The 19,620-nt window shown below is 42.2% G+C and overlaps 1 protein-coding gene across 7 annotated transcripts in view; it reads right to left on the reverse strand.

Moving 5' to 3' along the window:
- nhsl1b (NHS-like 1b) overlaps positions 1 to 19,620 on the reverse strand; it is an 88,604-nt gene that overhangs the window by 32,168 nt on the left and 36,816 nt on the right. Inside the window, exon 1 of one of the 7 annotated variants that reach the window (XM_068341840.1) lies at positions 14,126 to 14,248. The exons of 5 other annotated variants lie outside the window; for them this stretch is intronic. In XM_068341840.1, coding sequence (XP_068197941.1) covers positions 14,126 to 14,141 — 16 coding nt within the window. In that variant the 5' untranslated portion in view covers positions 14,142 to 14,248. Of the gene's footprint in view, positions 1 to 7,882; positions 8,103 to 14,125; positions 14,249 to 19,620 lie in introns of those variants that run through there. One more of the 7 variants, XM_068341836.1, reaches the window with a different exon arrangement.

The raw sequence follows: 19,620 nt of genomic DNA on the forward strand, positions 1-19,620 counted from the left end.
CTACGTAATTTGACCCACATCTAACCTCAATCCCCATCAGCAACAGTAGGTCATTGAGGAAGGGGAGGGGGGGAGCTGTAACAATAAACCATCCAATCAACAATCAATGACCACTGATGCCAAGTTAAGAAGTGAGCAAGACCATCAGCCTGGAGGCAGGAGGACAGTCCAGAGGTTAGATCTGAAGTCGGATGTGAACTCATCGGATCGATCGTTGTTATTAACCAACACATTTCCTCACACGCATGACTGGACTTGGTTCATGAGGCCTGTAGCGTTGAATAACCAACCGACTGTCAGTATTTAACCACCTTAATGCAGATACTTCCTTTTCCTATCACATGGGCAATGAGATGGAGCAGAAACGTTTCTGCCTGTCTTTGCTATCGGAATATGAGAAAATATCAGAAAAGATAAAAGAAGGTAAATGTAAGGGTGTCCATAACGATCAGTGTCCAGGTTGTTCCTCCTCCTCCTCACCGTCTGACTGTCAGAGTGAGGAGTCGTACAGTTTCAGGCCACTGGCAGGTGCCGTCATGTATTTAGGAAGGGTCATCGCTCGACTAAATGAACTCCTGTGTCCCATCAGTGTTCTGTACAGCAGATGGAACTCATCTAACTCCACCGTCAGAGAGTCCAACTTTGTCCCAACAACGTCACCAGCCCTGCGGATCAGTCTGTCCAGTCTGTCATCAATGTGGACCCATAAGTACTTGTAGTCCACAGTGTCCACACTGACGCCCTCAGTGGAGGCAGGGGTTTCCTACCCCTTAACCTGACAGAATAATGATAATATCACAAGATCATCACCATCATGATGTGGTAGGTTGTTGACTGATGAGCTGGACTGTACTCAGATCAGAACTATTATCAATCCATCCGTCTTCTAATCACCGCTTTATCTTCTGTCACAGGGAGCTGGAGTGTATCCCAGCTGGCTTAGGGCGTGAGGCGGAGGAAGCTCCAGACGTGACGGCAGTGCACTGCAGATCAGTACTATTATAAAGATATTAAATTGTAGTAATGTGTCCCTTCAGTGTCATGAGAATGTCTTCTCTGGAGGAGGTTGCATACGTCTTGAGGATTAATCTGACGGATCGGTGTCATCGGTAAAACACATCTGCACAGTGTGACACCCATAGATTACTATGGCTCAGACAAGCATTTTAAAGTGGTGAGAGAGAGAGAGAGAGAGAGAGAGAGAGAGAGAGAGAGAGAGAGAGAGAGAGAGAGAGAGAGAGAGAGAGAGAGAGAGAGAGAGAGAGAGAGAGAGAGAGAGAGAGAGAGAGAGAGAGAGAGAGAGAGAGAGAGAGAGAGAGAGAGAGAGAGAGAGAGAGAGAGAGAGAGAGAGAGAGAGAGAGAGAGAGAGAGAGAAACCTTGTTTCCTCCATTGATAATCCTGCGCTAAGACCTTGTCTGGGGGAAAAAAATCAGAAATCCAAACTCACCCCCCCCCCCAAACTTCTTTTCTTGGTAAGCCGCCCCCTCCCCTCCCCTGTCTCTCTGTCCAGCTGACCCTCCCCCTTCTCTGTCCCATCTGAGCCATAATGAAGGGATGCAAACATTAATAGAGAGAGCAGATCTATCTTGAACACAATCAGCCCCCCTCCCTCCCTCCTAACGGGACCCAAGGGAACCAGGACCGGCTCCCTGATCAAATATTACCAAGATTTGGGACCCCCATTACTTCAAATCAAATTCCTCATGGCACCACATTAGTCTCATTTTGGTGCAAATAAATGTGTTGTGTTCTGTCTGATGGGTAATTAATTCATGGGTAGAATAATTGCAGATCTAATCAATTCAATCAAACACTAAAGTGTTCTCATGCGTGCTGTGAAGTTCTTTCTCTACTGGTACATACCCATCAGCTTTAGACCAGTGAGACTAAAAGCACATGGAGCCACCTGCTGACTGAGTCCCTCACTTGGTCTGTCTTACATCGCCACCTTGTGGTGGAAATATCCAACAGCTAGCACAACTGTGTATGACTGTCTACGAACTTGCTAGTGGTTTTATAAGTTTAACAAATACAAATACAGTTTCTGTCACAAACTAACAAGCTTCACGTAAACCATCAGCAAATGTTTGCAGCCTCACTTGTTCTGCCATATTTTCCCTTATTTTCCTGTTTTAAATGCTAATCTACCGAAGCATGTGGAGGGGAAACACTCAAAATAAGAGATGTTGCCATGGAGACAAGACAACTCATTAAAAAGACAGATTTAAAGAGGTACTTAAAATCACTTTCTCCCCCCCACTTTGGTATTCTCTGTCCTCATACAATCAGTGTCTGTGGGGGGGACAGAAGCTTTGCTTTGCTTCCTAAGGCTTAATGGAGCCTCCAGCTGATTGGGCCCATAAAGGAGCCTGTAGCTGAGGAGGAGGCAGGACAAGGAGAGCGGGCAGGGCTCCATGATGAAAAGCTGAAGTCACACACAGTGACTGAGCTGGTCAGGACGCTATACTCTGATCTGCCCTAATGAGCATATAGCACACTGACCAGAGCATCCACTTTCATTTTTCATTACTGTTTTCTTTCAAAAGTATGTCATCAGTTTTTTTTACTGATAAATCTCTACTATCTTTTTTGGATCATTGGATTTCATGATTGTGTAAAAAAAAACTGGTACAAATACACATCGTGCACAGCAGTAAAACTTGCAAAATAAAAACAGACACCGTTTTCTGTGCACCAAAAGAAGGGATAAAAACATTGATTGTTTTCTCCTACAAACAGTCCAAACAGTTTACATTAGACTTGTAGCTGGAGTAGGCACCAAGTGCTTCTAGATCATCCTGCACTACAACACAATTAGATGTATTACTTACTAAAAGCACAAGTTTGCACTGACTGAAGTTAGGGAAGAGGGCAAAAACACTTGCTGGGGCAAATAGAATCCAGATTATATTTGTTCTCTGTCTGATTTCTTTATGAGATCCACCGCCATCATTGCATTTTTTTTGAACTGGTCTCAACAGCCTGTAGTTTATTAATGTCTACACTACGCCAAACAGTTATATTCATATTATATTGTTCATCATGCCTTCGTTGATGGACATATGCATGTAGTCAACATAAAGAAAAGCCAGGTTTTAGCCTCCTAATCAATTATTAATATTGCCCACCAATTAACGGATCGCACTGAACCATTCATCATTGTCATTCAATAGCTGTAGTTACACTCCATTCATACAAACACACCATGAGCTCCTCTTCTTATTCATAATTCAGATGTGTCGACCATGATCGCTTCTCACCATGGGGTCACAAGGTGCCATCCTCAAACTCTACCTCTAGGGGGCTCCCTCCCCTTGTCAATGGGGAGCAGCAGCAGGCTCAAACCACACATGCGCGCGCACACACACGCACACACACACACGCACACACACACACATACACACACACACACACACACACACACACACACACACACACACACACACACACACACACACACACACACCAGGAGCAAATGGTAGCCCATTGATTGACAAACACAGACAGAATGACTGATTGATTCTTTGAACATAATGCCAACCAATCCGACACTGCATCTCCCTCCTCCTGCACATTTGACACGTTTGGTTAATGAATGAATGAATGAATGCCTCTGTGGAGCCCAATGATTATCTGGCTGTTCTAACGCAATAATCAACACATTAAGTCAAACTCAATTTTACACACATGGGGCTGTGAGAGTTGCTAACACCTGATCCCTCCTGAAATGAACCCTGCTGTTCATGACTAACTCCCAAATGAAAAGCCATCTCAGCTCAGACCAACACTATTAACCTGACCAGATTATCAATTACAACAATTTATCAAGCAAACAGCAGCTGTACACCAACACAAAACAGACACCCTGGAAACTCTCAGCCTCAGCTTATATTCTAACGACAGCACTCCAATTCTAAGGTAGCTCTCATGTTGTAAACTCATCTGACATAACTGAAGATTTGAAATGAGACAAACCAGAACATCTTCAATGTCTGAACAGAAAATCACAACTTTACGTATAAATGTATGAAAAATATCTATTGGTTGAACACATTCAAGCAAGAACAAAACGAACAAATGAATAAAACTGCACCACAGAGCACAGATTTAACTACAGCATTTGTCAGAGATGACTGCATTAAACATTGGTTATACATGATGCAAAAGCTTTTAAACCAATCACTAGCCAGCCACTACCTATTAGGTATTTAACAAGCTGAGAGGTCTCCATCTGCTAGATACACAGATTTCTGTTACCCACTGATTACCCTTCACCTCCTTCATCTCCTAACTGATTGAATTTCTAAAAAGATGTGGACCAAGGATGTGGATTGGACTGCTCCATCTTTTAAATTCGGAGTGAAGGAGTGGAGGGGAAAAAAACCGACATGCACTCATTCAATTGGACACAAACAGGATAAAGCGGAGGGAGATTGAGGCAGACAGCGCTGCTTTCATGAGAAACCGAGCCTTAACCCATTTTACAGTTGAACAACCCATAGCAACCCCTGACCCCCGACTCCCAAAAGAGTAAGAGTGAGTGAGAAGTCCTCGTCTTTAGTCCATCTCATTAAGCTGTGAGTCATGCTCTCTATTCCATTGTTCTGCCACCTCCACCCTGCCATTAAGGGATGGGGGGTCCAATGAACATTCAAGACGTAAGATGTACTCGTCTTTACTCATTGTTGTTTGAGTGTACTTGAGTCACTTTGTGTGGTGTTTCACCTCAAACCTGAAAATCCCACAGTAAGTGGAAATATGAGCTGCTTGGATGTTTGACTACCCATGTTAACAAAAATACTTATGAGCTTTGGTCGACAAGATTAGTTCACCAGCCATTCCATTATCTTAACCACAAACCACTGGTAAGTTTGGTTATTTTTGTGTCTCATTTCAAAACCTTTGAAAATTAAAGTAGGGAATGGATAAACAGAGACTCTCTCTCCTCTTTTACCACATATAAAATCTAAAGAAACTTTCCTTCAAACATCTTATAGACAATAACATGACTACACGCATCTTTATTGCAATGCCGCAGAAATAAAAGTAAAAACAGTAAGACACGGCACAAAAGAGGTAAAGTAAAACGTCTGAGGCCATGACCAATGTCCTGCCAAATGCTGACATTCCCCTCCATCACCATCATCACATACACAGACCTACATACAGTCTATTGTATGATGGGAAAAATTCCTGGGCTTCACACTGATTACACTAACAGTGATGATGGTGATGGTGACATCGGTAGCTACTTCTTGCACCACTGGATTGTGTACATGTTTAAACTGTTTACTGAGTGCACACAGTTTGAACTTTCTCTAGTTGCTCACTTTGTACATCATTGTCACAGTAAGTATTTCTCATGATTGGACAAATCATGTATTACTGTTCTACTAGATACACTGGTTTACTTTGGGATTAATCGACTATCTATGATTTGCTGGTTTCATGATATAAAATTTATTGCTATCACACCATATTAACTTGTTACCTTTCAAGCCATACAGCAGAGTATGAATAGCAAAGAAAAGCAAGACAGATGTCACCGATCTCTACAGTTACCAAAAAGAAATAAAAATCAGCCAGAGGGAACTACTATGGATATCCATAAAAAACAACAACAATAAGGATTTGTGGATGAGAAGAGATTGTCACATTTATAAGAAATGTGGGTGCAACACATTTTTAAAGTAACAGTCCCCCCATACAGTCAGTCAATCCATTTCATTTGGCCACATCTAGTTATTCTACAAGCTGTCCTCCATCAGGTGCTCTTCCCTCGAGAGCTGTTGGCACTGACTGTTCGATAGCCGAAACTGCACTCTAACAGAATGATTAGGGGGGTGGAGGAACACCTGCTCCACCCCAGAATGGGACCGTGTGTGGTAGTGGTGATAACATGATTGTGTTGTCAAATGTGTTCCAAAACCACTGCAAGAAAATTAGTATTTCTGGAAGGTTTGGATAGTCTGGCAAATAATTGGAGGAGTATAGTAACACTGAATGTGTACAAGGGAAAGAGATTTGATTTTAAAAATGCATGTGCCAAACTTCAATTTGAGCATATTTCTGTCTTTGAGGGTCATCAGCTCAGCGGTGCATGAATCCAGACTGACTAGAAGGTTGATCAAGAGTCTAGACAATACAGTAGCCATGGTGGCGACATCTTGAGCTGTCAGGATGTGTTAGTCAAAGCAGGCGTGAGGATGGGCCGCACTCGTTAGGCAGCATGTTGCTGAACGAACAGGAAGTGATTCTGTTTCAGATGACCGTACACACAGACAGCCATTATGAAGTAATGTGAAGTCATAGATCAAGACTTAATATGGGAAAACAACAAACCCAAAACGGTTACAAAACATTTCAATAACAAGAAAAATTAGCCCTGTTTTTTGGTCCTTCGAAGGATTTTGCTCACTGCCATTATTTGCAATCTAAACTTGTTTGCATCATCCACTTTACAATTCTCATCGCTAAATAATGCTTTACGACAGATCCTTCAGCTTTCTCACATCTCCCTGATGGTTCCTTTATGTAGTGACGGAGGTGAAAGTGGGTCACCTCTGTAACCCAGTCTGCCCCATCACCCCTATGCTGTTAGCTCTGTCACACTTCAGTCGGGCCTGGCCCATCACCTCCAGCTGCTAGCTATTGTGTGTGTTCCCAGGGGTGACCCCCCAGGGGAGTTTCCATGTTCTACCGTCCCCTAAAAAATTAAGCATGATCGGTGTGCAAACACAAGAGAAATATGCACAGAGACTACAGAGAATGTCCGGATAGTTTTTAGCACCAATACTTTTCTGGTGTGTGTTTAGAGCAATAATATATTTGTATTTAATTACATAAATACTAAAAGCTCTGATAAAAACAGATCTCAGCTCAGATTTTGAATTGGAGACTTGGCACATAGTAACATCACTGTAAATGTGCTGATATATTCAGGTTGTTTTTGTTTACCCCTACTTTATGCAGAAAGTTTATGTGAAAACATTGTGTTATTTTTCAAAGAAGTTTATATTTTAGGTGCTTTGGTCAAGACATATTGTAATAAAGTTGATCATGAGAAACTTAGAAGCTGCACCGACATGCCAACAATGTGTGTCAGGGTTCAAATGCATGTTCCAACACATGTCCAAGTAGCGTAGAGAAGTCATTCAATACGCAAATAATAAGCCAGAACTATGCTGAAGTAGACATGAGTTGACAACGTAATAAAGTTTTTACACTAAATAATGTGGTATTTGGTAGATTCTGTATTTAAACATTAGTGACAGCATTCAGAAAGTCTTTCTCAGTCATCTAATTCCAGCCCTGAGGAGCCCAACCACTGCACCAAAGGCCAAAGGTTACAAACCTACAATCTGCATATACACACACACACACACACATGCACACACATACATAGACACACACAAAGACAGACGGGACAGATCACTCAGTTACGAGGGGATGGAAATCACCTAATAAGAAGAGACAAAGCTAAGCTTTGGAAAAGCTTCCACCTCATGTCATGACTCTCTGGTTGACATGCAGAGAATAATTAATACCTATAAAATGATTCAATTCACTTGGAAGCAGGAGCCTGTTTGCCGGTCAAGACAAATGTAATCACTACGAAGCATGGTGGTAGCGTATTAAATCAATCAGCTGTACTAAGAGACACTCAGAGACCACTGCCAATATAGTTAAGTCCTCAAGTTGAAAGCAAGACTCTCTAACGTCATATTGTCTCCCGGAGATCAAGGCACTGAGTTAAGTCCCGATCTTGACAACAATCTGGAGTATAGAGAAGCAATTCGATACCTATTAAAATCTCTGGTAGTGTGTTTGTTTCAACATCTCCAACTCAAGCCATTGAACTCCATCACAGTGTGTCTGTACCTTTGCCATCTTTGAAGGGTCCTGGTTTCCCTGAGGAGCCTGTGGCGTTCGGTCCAAGGAGTGGTTTGGGTGTCCAGAGAGAGTCTGGTCTCTGATGGACCTTCGACACTGAAAGCAGGCGTTTGCGCAGGCAACCTTCTGGCCTGGGACTGAGGAGGGCCTGGGGCTGGTGGCTGTTCCCCATGTTGGTCGCCGGTAGGAAGGAGCACAGAGTTTGTTTCTTGCCAGGAGGGTCGTCATAGCCGGCCCTGTGCCAGCAGCTGACCACTGGCTTCGAGGAGAGGCACTGCACGTATGTGATCATCCCGGGCTAAGACCCACCCCTCAAAACACCCACCCTCTGCGGATCTATCCAGGATCGACGCCCCAACTCCACCTCCTCCTTCTCGTACGACCCTCTCTCTAGACAAGCACTTGAAGCAGAAGGATGAGGGGCTACTCTGAAGGGTGTCTGTATGGAAGACCTCCCCCTGCCTTCCACACTCTCAATAGGCCTCCCCCTCTCCTAATGGGCAGATAGGACAGAGGTTTGGACGTTTGTACAAACCACAAGGGACCCAAGTCCCCTCTGACTCCTCCTCCTATTTTAGCTCTTCCTCCATCTCTTAGGGGGTCCAACTGACTTCCATTGATTTTCCTGACAAAAGAATGCTGTGCCCAGTGTTGTATTACAATCTTTGGCTCCAGAACAAATATTCTACAGTTTAAACAAAACAAAAACAAAAGCCCAACAGTAATAGCTGGACATGGGGCGGACACCCAGGACAATTGCTAAAACAGAAACTGCAACTCCCCAAAATGATTACCGGTACAAGAAATCCTATGAAAACACTTTTTTGGGAATTCCTGTTGTTGAAGTCGGTTTCCTTTGACCCAGAAGCGTCAGAGCAACTCACCAAAACACGATCTACCAAAATGGGTCACCTTACAAATTTTTTTTTAGAAAGTTTGGTTTATGGGAGAGCATCCTCTGTCCAAGACAGCGTTGTCGTTGTTCAGTAGCGTTCACACTGCCTCTCCTCTCATTCTTCCCTTTTACCTCTACTCCTCACACGCTGCTGTTGTAATCTGTAAACCCAGATTAACCAGCTTCCACTAAAACAGATGGACACCAGGCTGTAGATAATTAACTAAATCACCTCCAGTGCTCAAATGCGTTGAAGTTCAAGAAGACAGGCATGTTGTGTGTCAGCTGGTTAACCTGGATCATGCAAACACAAGGTGGAGAAAAGGGGACAAGTACCAAGAACCTGCCTCAGGCTTGCTCTCAGATGACTTGTTTTACCAACATCTGATGAAAGTAAAAAATTAAATTCTTCTGAATTGACAGAGCACACAGAGGAAAAACAAACAATACAAAGCTTTCAGTCATTTAATGGAGGATGAACAAACACAGGACCTAAAAGATTAAGACGCAAACTGACCAAGAGATAATACATGACACCAAGATAAATAGCAAACAAAGAAGTACACACAGATTGTTTTGAACACGCTGAGTCACAAGAAGTGGCAAAATGTGCACAAGTGTACAGATGATCCTGTGAGAAAGACTAAACTTACTGTTCTTAACAGATGGATAGGATGAACACCAGCAAAGGACAGGACAAAACTGAGGACTGGATAGTACATTGGTAGCCCCTTAAACAATGCAAAACGACCCTTCCCCCCCCAAAAAAGAAAAAAAACATACAGACATTAGAATTTGTAAATAAGTAAGTAAATAGTGATCAAGAACTATTTGAGAGGCAAATGTCTCCCCCTGGTGGCCAGGCTGTGTCTAAACAACAGTCTGTATGGAGTGAGTTACAGCTCAAGAACACGTTTGATTACTCACTTAATTGACAACAAAAAATGGATCTGCACATGTTTACGATTTGTGAGTGATAATTTAAAGATAAACTTGATCATACATGTCCAGGGACAAAAAAGTCCCAGAACTGAAAAACTGAATTTGTCCTGCTGAGGATAAACCACACCCCACCATGAAAACCACAAATCCTCTAGGATCGACAACTGTCAACAAACTGACAGGAAATAAAACCAAATCAAATAGTCTTCAAAAGGAAAAAATAAAAAGCAGGCTGAAGAAACAAATTAAGTGATTCACATCTTTAAGCTCCCTAAATTTAAGTGTGAAGTTTTATTAAATTGTGTCCAGCAGTTTTTGAAAGAATTGTGCATCGACTATTTGTCATTTAGACAAGGGGTGGTTAAAAAAAACAAACCTTTTAGGACTTCAACTCAATTCTGGGACCTGACAAATAGGTTTTAATCTTTTTAATTTTTTTATTTCATCAGTGCACATTAATCACTAATAAAAATCACTTTCTTGCGCAATTCTAGCACATCCATGAACCACAGCGAAAATAGGACAGGCTGTGTGCATGTGTGTGTAGGTTACTGTGTTTTTAGTGTGTGGTTGTGTTATTCTGCCAAATAGTCTGTGTAAATAGCCAGAACATAAACAGCCATATTAGTTATCCACAGCAAGGAGAGTCAGATGAAGTCAGTATAGTTTAGAGGAAAAATATGGATTTAAACCAACAATTGTAAAAAAAAAAAAATTGAAACAACTGAAACTGAGATAATTACTATAAAATGCAAAACTTTCGTAGATCACCGTTTGGAGTATGGTCAGTATGGTCCACCAGGTGAACCAAAAGACTGTGACAGAGCCAAAATTCAACACTGCTGCTGCCCTAAATCCACAAAGACACAGTGGGTCCCAGAGTTCACGCAGAGAACAACATCAGGGGGCGTATAATCATGCAGATTATACACCCCCTGTATACACAACATTACAACAAGCATGAGTTACAGTGACACACCAACATACAGGACATTTTCACAGGCAGGAACATGTTTGTTTGTGGTGGTGACACTCCTGCGTCAACACACACAAGCTCATGCTGTAGCATGTATGCTCTCACATGCAGAGTAATGTGTGTGTATTTGTGGGCGGGGGAAACCAAAGCGGAAGGCTTCGGGGCGAAGGACAATGGTAACCATGGGTGCACAGGTTTGAATGGAGTGAGGGAAGAACCTGCACACTGAGTTAGGCCTCCTCTGGGGAAGCCATCCTCCCATCCACAGGGAGTCAGTCGGCCATTGTTCAGGCTTCACCAATCACAAAAGTTTTCCACCTTTGTCTCACCACACACCTCCCACAGCCTCATACTGGAAATACAGTCCCCCATATGAATTTCTTCATTCCATTGTTTTCCAGAAACCTATTGTTGTGTAAACACCTAACAAATGGAATGTGACATACTCTTTGTTTCTTTTGTGGTGCTTAATTTTCCTCTGTAATGTTTCCTCTGTAAGTCTGTATGATTTTCTAAAAAATAAAACTTTTTACTACCCGAGTATGAAGAAGCATTTAGATAGATCCTTAACTTACAAAAGCAAGTATGACAGCAAAAACCTTACAGTCTGAGTCTTCACTAATCAGCTTCTGGGCAGTAAATACATTATTTATATCATTAATTTGATTCCTGCATAAGAGGACAGCTTACAACCAACAAACAGTAGTGACCTACAGATGGACAGTTATCTGGACCTAGTTTATAATATCAATATTTCAAACCTTTCTCCTACTTTCATGACAAATAAAAACACTTTGCCCTCCATGTTTCAAGCCTTCACTCCTGCCCCTCCGTTCCCCCCGCCTCCACTCCTGATAAGCAGGCTGCCACATCAAGCGTGAGAACATCCATCAACACCAGTACCCACAAGGCCAGAGGGATGGTAGAAGGTCAGCCCAGGGTCAAGAGGTCATCATCTTCAGGCATACGGCACAGGTGCAGTGGCTGCTGGAGGACTCCTGGTTAAGGAGGGAGGACTGGTTTAAAAAAAGCACGACAACATTCACAACCGCAGCACGTGTGGCTGATAGAGCTGCACAATTACACAAATACAGAGAAACCAAGCAACACCCCCATGTTTAAAACCCTAATAAGAATCTAATAAGACAACCATTCGTTTTTGTCCACAACTGTGCTGCACAATGCAAAGTCTAATCAGCTGATCCTCAGAGGGATGACACGAATGAGTCGAGCTGAATTTTAATTTTGGCAAACAGCACGGATGCCCTGTAGGCCAAATCCAACGCCTCTAACCCTGAGAAAACATACGGCACACTTGCACACACATTCCTAGAATTCAATCCCCATATAGGTGCAGGATGCATAAATAGATTCTCCAGAAATTCAAATGTAAAATATATTGTAGACACACTTTCAAAACATGATCCATTGACGGTGCTTCTTCGACATTCAGGAAACAACCTCTTATTTATTTCACATATATGGTACATTTGACAATAAAGTTGCTACGACTATTATGCACCACCTGAGAGCCCGATTTTGTTCACAGCCAAGAGTTATGATTAATCTACATTTCTGTCGAAAGCAACACTTCTCGTTTTGGAGAAACTTGTTTTAACACGACCACTTCTTCAATATTTTAGCTTTCTCAGCCAACAAAGGCGGATCAAAAGAAATGAATGTGGAAATGTTAAAAGCCATTTCTAAACCTAATCAGCGTCTTCCAGTTTCTTTTTCATCTGACAGTCCAAAAAGATATTTGCTTTAACATATTAAACAGAAAATGGAGTGAATCCTTCCAAAAAAACCCATACCTAAACAGAAATCAAAATGATAGCAGAAGAGTTTTGTCTACATTCACTGATAGAGTAAGGATCTACTGTAGGTCATGGATTATCACATTATTATACAGTCAGTCATTAAATAAGACCTTATTCTATAAACCCCCTCTATTTAAACTGGGCTCTTTACCCATGAGGCATCTGTGTAGTTAGACCACAACATCTGATCACAGTTTATTTCTAAAACTTAAACCTCTGAAGCCACCGTAACATTCACATATCCTGGTGGTTAAACACAAAACAACTCATCCCTGATTTGATGTTGACTGACTGCCCTGATCTGACCACACGTTGTGGTTGTTGGAAGAATTCTCTACTCCATGTTTTCTTGAGGGGATTTACATTAGCAGAAGAAATGTTGACACTGCAGGAAACCTAAAATCTGAGTGGTGACAAGGTCCCAAAGATCAGCCAGCTAATCCCTACTCAGACCCATCTAACATGTCCTTAGCGTGCTCTACTGGAGTGGAGCTCCAGTGGAGAAATAACTTATGTAAGTTAGCAGAAGAAACAAGTGGTCTGGCAGTCGGGCTGAGGGCTTACACCGTAAAGCTCTAATGTGTGAGCGGAGGGGAAGGAGTGTGCAGTCAAAATAGAACCGACTCCACAGCCACAGCTGGATGTGGAGGAGTGTGGGTAGAATGTGTGTCACATCTGCTTCACAGTTGGCGACGGAGGGGACCATAAATCATAAGAGGAGATTCTGTCACTGGCAAACTATGTGGAGTAATCTACCGGTCTTATCACAGCATTTAATGTAATGCACAGTATTTGGGTCAGTCTGCCATGTCCCCTGGAGCTGGAAACCTAAAGCGACTGGATTTGAACCGCACCTCGTAAGAATATATTGTCTGACACGTTCAAAACGCTACACATATTTCATTTCAGGATCATTAAAGTCAAAGAAGTAGACATGAGTTCACGTTTAAAGCACGTGGCTTTAAATTGTTCTGTGATGGGGAAAAAAACAGCTGAACTGGCCTCATGACAAGCATTGTTGGGACCAAGAAACTTCATTTCTACATCAAATGTAAACACTGGCATTTTCACGAGTCACACACACTCACACTGACACACAACAACTATAAGTAGTCGGCAACAAAACCAAGAGAGAATGAGAACAGGTAAAAGGAGCATTACTTGCTCTGACACAGAAACACAAACACATACACACACACACACATATCACACAGCTGAACACACACTCATAAGTCTGATAAAACACATTTGAAGCTGTCCTTCAGTATATTCATTTCAATGTCATGAAAGAGCATTGAATCCATGTAAAAGAGCAGAGGTATTAAATTCAATGTTAAAAGAACCTGAGCAAGTCAGAGAAATAAAGAAACGAGAGAGACAAACTATTAAAGAGGGAAGGAAGGAGAGTTTCCTTCACTTGAGATCAACATGAGAGGAAGGGGATTGTTTGGAGGAAGCCGCTGTGACACAGATCGCTTCCCCCTCAGAGGGAAAAGATGGAGCTCAACTTTTCTTTGTCTCAGAAAGTCTGCGGGAAAAGTCCCACAGTCACACTGGGATGATGCAAACACATTCTTGAAACACACACACACACTCACCTTTGAGGCAGAACATGACTCCTTACTTCATCGTTCATCCACATTAAACCAGCAGCAGCTTCTTCCTCCTCACCCTCTACTCCTTTCCTCTTTTGCACTCGGTCAGAGCGTTCACCCACAAGACGCACAGATCGCAGCGCATTCACTCCAGCCGACTCTCTCACCATCTCCCTCCCCTCACACATACACACACAGACACACACGACACACACACCGAGTGGCAGATTGCCAACTTCTACACCACAGGAAGCAGCACTGTGACCCCCCTACTCACCAACACACACACACACACACACACACACACACACGCACACACTCCTTTCTCCTCTCTCTCGCTCACTCTTCCTGCATCCTCACCTTTCCTCCTTCAACGGTGTTCAAAGGTAAAGAGGCGCACAAGCCTTGACCTGCTGTGAAACTCTTGAAGCTGCCGTCATCCCTGTGATTTCCTGTCCTTTATGGATACAAAAACTACCACACACACATTCATTTAAAAGTATACAAGCCAACTAACTTGAGAGCACGCTCTTATTAGGGATGTAAATAACAGTAAAATGACTTGAAACACATGGAGCCTGAGCCTCAGGGAGGACTGACTGTAGAGAATCTGGGCAGTCAGCAGTTCAGACTGGACCGGGGGCCACAGCATGAGGTTTATGCTTTGTGTGCTGATCAAATGTAATCACTATAATCCCCACAATCCAATGGTTTGTTATCAGAAGTAGCTACACGGATGGTGCATCGAAAATGCCTGCTGCTCTCAATCATCAGCATGACGAGACCTGGGGAGGGAAATACAATCAGGCCAAAGGATTTGGACTTTGAGGGTTAGGATCCTGCTTCACTTGTCTTAGATGTTTCTATTATTATTTTTAAAATAAAGGTTTTACAGAAGAATCATAGACAAAAAGAACTTATAGACAGCAACTGAGAAAGAATGGGAAGAAATCTCCAAATCAGTACATGGTCGGTACTGTTGAAATGTCACTATCTGAAGCAGCTCAAACTACGTCTGAGTACAAAGCAGAAAGAAAGAAAACTTAAATAGCAAAGGCAACACTTCAGGACTTGTGTGCAAAAAGATTTGCTCAACACTATCAAACACTTTTTGAGTTGTGCTGTAAAAATAATTTGTGACGGACAGGAAACCTCTCCTCTATCTCCAGTGTAGACTAAAAAAAAGTAAAAATAAAAATGCATCAGGTCCGACACTGAAACAGACTGGTGTTAGTGTGTGTGTGTGTGTGTGTGTGTGTGTGTGTGTGTGTGTGTGTGTGTGTGTGTGTGTGTGTGTGTGTGTGTGTGTTTGCTAACATGTTAATCCCTTCCCAATATGGCCCGCCTGCATTGACCAGATGTCACCAATTACAGGCTTATTGGTGTGCATTTGTGTGGCATGGAGCCCCTCCATCGGAGTGCATAAAATAAAAATATCACAAAAACACCATCCAGTAAACAATTAAAATGCACACAGATCCCTGAATAACCAACCTAAGCGGGTTGTTAACTGAACTTTCTCAAACCTCCACCTTAATTGGATGCTGAATTCCCCAAAAATGCTCTTCAAGTGTAAAACCCTCAACTCTAAAGTAACACTTGAGGTCTGCTTGATGACGGCTCTCACAGCAGAGTTAGAATTCCTTCCTGTTTCCACTCATATTTAGAGTTATGCCTCTTTTCATATGAAGGTCTGGGCTGTCCCACTGGAGAGCAATGATGATTGAAGAATATTTAGGTTACCACATAGAGCTAAGCAACAAAGAGTGTGTTAATTTAATATTTTGCCCCAGTGTGTGCGCTCATGAACTGTGTCTCAGTCACATGCCTCCCCCACACTCAACTACACTAAATATGCAGCACTGATGAACACAAACACTGATCCAACACTGCATGGCTCCATCTTCCCAGAAACATGTGGCGTTTCAGTCACTGTGGCTGAAGCAGCTACACAATAGCAGCGGTCACTGCACCAATGAACCCAAAGGAGACGCGAGGGGTTAATGTCACAAAACACATCAAGTTCATTTCAGAATCACACTTGCATCAAAGATTTGTTTGAATCTGATGATGGTATCACATCAGCCCTGATCTCTACACCGGGCTCTGCAGCAACAGGTCGTCCACTTAGTTGTACATAAATACAGGACAGGAGGACTGTGTTCACCTCTGATGTCTTAAGTACAGTCTTAATACGAGATGAGTCATGTCAAAGGACCATAATGGATAACATCTTATCTTCAATGTCAGTCATCTCCGTGTATTGTTCATCTTCTGGTATGTTCAGGGCAGCACAAACACAACGTGTTGTTACTGTCAGCTATGAGCTCTACGTCACTACAAGATAGAACTACACATTACACAGAGATAACCAAACTGCTGCTGATCAGTAATCAACAGTACTAAAGAGAAAACCTCCAGAGACACGTCAAAAGTTGCATTTGGCCCAATGGTGAGTGGAAAAGAGCGTCTCCTCTCGGGTGGAGTAATCACACCTCAGGTACAGGTGAATTATCACATCACACCTCTCTCCCTTTGATCCGCTCCCTGTCAGCGTCTATTTAGGGTAGCCGTGGATTACATCCCCTAATTCAGAGGTAATGAGATCCATAAAATATTCAAAATGAGGTGGGCGGTACAAGTCAGATTTGGATTTTCAGCAGCAAATACGGGTTAATGCGATTTAATATAGACCAAAACATGAAACCAATGTATGACAGGCTTTGTGGGGGCTTTCAGCCTACAGTGGGTCTGATCTGGGATAAACTAACAGATATTAAAAGGAGTTTATATACATGAGGAAAGGATTTCACTTACCTGAAAATCACCGTGTCATCATCAGCACATGGGAGAGAAAGAAAAATCAAGATTAGAAATGGAATAAAAGATCTTTCTTTATTTAGATCAACTGTGAATGTCTGCTGAGTCTAACGTCATATTTGTGCCAGCAGCAGGAGGGAATTGTGTGTCCGCCCCGGGCTGTGGGCCACATCTCCAGATTTCCATGTCTGTCTTTTAATGAGGCCTTGCTGGTTTATACATAACATCTCCCCCTACAGCCAGTTATCATCTGCTAATCTGGGTTTATGGATGCCATTGTGACGTTGAATGTGTATCACTGTCTGTGTGCGTATAAATGTGTCAATCCCTTAGTTCGGTCAATTCTTTCTGAATCTCATCTTCCCAAATTTTACTGCGTTTATCACAAATGTGTCCCAAAAATGCTTCTCATAAAGACTAGATTTATAAACAGCCCATTAACAGCCTTTAATAAAGTGAGGCCCAGTGCTGCTCCAACTGTATCTGCCACAACATGGTGTGCAGAGGTATGGGAAATATCTAGGTCAACTAGTTGTTACACAAAATGAAAGTCTGGTAAAAGGGACAAAGCAACTGGAGATGCAGAAAAACATGTCAAAAATTATCCTTGATCCATCATCTCCCTGTTGTGCAGTGGTATGGTGAAGTCCTACTCGCCAACAGCAGAAATCTCACTGAGTCATAGTTCATGTGGTGACATGCATAGAACGCAGTGTAAGAGGCAGCAAAGCAGCCACGTTAACGCCTATAACCCCAACTGGCAGGGATTCAGGCTCAGCGGTCTGAGGGACTTCAGTCCTTCTGGAGGTTTGACTGATATCAACCTGATGGCTTCCCAGAACACCCGGCTGCCTGGTCATTGATCCACACACACAGCCACACAGCCAGCTCAATAGGTTCGACTGAGGTGATTGACCAGGTCGCTGTGAGTCTGACAGAGTTTGCAGAGAGCTGACAGAAACATTTGTGCCATCAGCTCTTTCAAATCACTTTTTCATAAGCTTTGGCCTCATGAGTTTTTCCTCAGCTTGGGTGTAAGATATGGAATGTGTCCCAAGTCAGTGTTGCACCACAATACTCAACACGAAGGAAACTGAGAAGCCGCTCACAGTGTGAGAAAGTACAACGTTTACCGAGTGGCCAAACAGTTCTGGGAACATCTCATAAAGAAAAAACATTCAATCCTTAGGTCATGTTGCTCGTCCGTGACATCTTTCTGTTTAAAGTGGTGGAATGAAGTCTTTAAAAGTAAGAAAGGCATGGAAAACTGTTTCTTTTTTTATTTCTTACATTTTAACTGCCAATATCATTCCAAACTTTCTGCTTCCATGTCATTCATCTAAGTAGCAAAGTTAAACAGTTCCTGCCAATGTGGATGAACGGTCTGAACAAACAACTGAATATGAAAGTTTAAGTACAAAATACTTTTTTATACTTACTTAAATAATTATGCAACACTTTAAACAAATACTTTTCTTGAGTCTTAATTCCTTTTACATTGATCTGTTTCTATTCAAAGTTTGCAGGATCTTAAGCAGGTCATCCAACAGCAACAGACTTGCTTGACTCTGAACTTATCCAATGTGAAGGTCAGGCTGAACCACACCAGGAAGCACATTGTGAACCCGTTACGTTGGCAACAAGGCAAAAATACACCCAGTCAGACTGGAAGCTGCATCAAAATTGCAGGTTTTGGAGGTCCAGGCAGTCATTTTAGAGCTATATTTACTCACAGACAGAGAGCAGCGCTGCTTATGTGTCTTGTAAAGAGTCGTGGCAGGAGAACGGAAACACAACCCAGATGTTCCAAACGCTCTAAGTCAATCAGAGGTATCCTGATAAGATGCTTCTCTGTGTGTATATTATGTGTATGCTATTGATGAAATAATATTACATTAACCTGTCTCTGAAACCGTCTCTGGCCTTGGGTTCACTACAAAAAAAACAAAAAAAAAAACCAGACCAAATGCAAATAGAAAGAAACTTAAAATGGTCATGTAGGACATAAAAGGCAGAATTACTCACAGATTAGACAGACTGACCGAACACTGATATCAGCTGATAATTTCTTCACGCTCAATGAAAATACACTGGAACAGACCAATAATCAGACTAATGAATGACTTAAAATAGCATGTGCCAAAAAAAAGTTACTTCCTTTCTTTTCATTTTGGATTCATTAATTAGGTGCTTTTTGTTTTTTGTTACACAGAAAGGCCATAAGAAAGAAATTAATGTACTGAACCATCAATGTTATCTATACCAATTTTAAACCAACTGACAGTTTGGAGGACATCTGCAGTGCTAGTTTTAATAACCTCATTTCAAAATGAAGACGCAGGCTTCTACCCTTCGACACTAAGAAAGATGCAAGGACTTCAAACCATGCCAGTCATGTGTGACCCTGAGCTGTTTAAGGAAGGGTCAGGTGCAGAGGTCATAGAGTGGTGAAGAAGGACAACGTGCTCCGGATGCCAAAGACATGTGCTTTGGTATTTCCACGAATCATCAAGTCATTTCAATTTGGCAGAAAGCAACAATAGATACATGAAAGGATATTTATTCTGTATGTTTTCAATAAAATCATCTAGGATAGACCAAGACAGGAAACAATTAGTACTGGCTGCACGTCATGTTAAACAGGTTCCTCTGTCAAGACGATACGAATCTGTGCTGAA

Source organism: Antennarius striatus, chromosome 19 (genome assembly GCF_040054535.1).
Source record: "Antennarius striatus isolate MH-2024 chromosome 19, ASM4005453v1, whole genome shotgun sequence".
Taxonomy (NCBI): Eukaryota; Metazoa; Chordata; class Actinopteri; order Lophiiformes; family Antennariidae; genus Antennarius; species Antennarius striatus.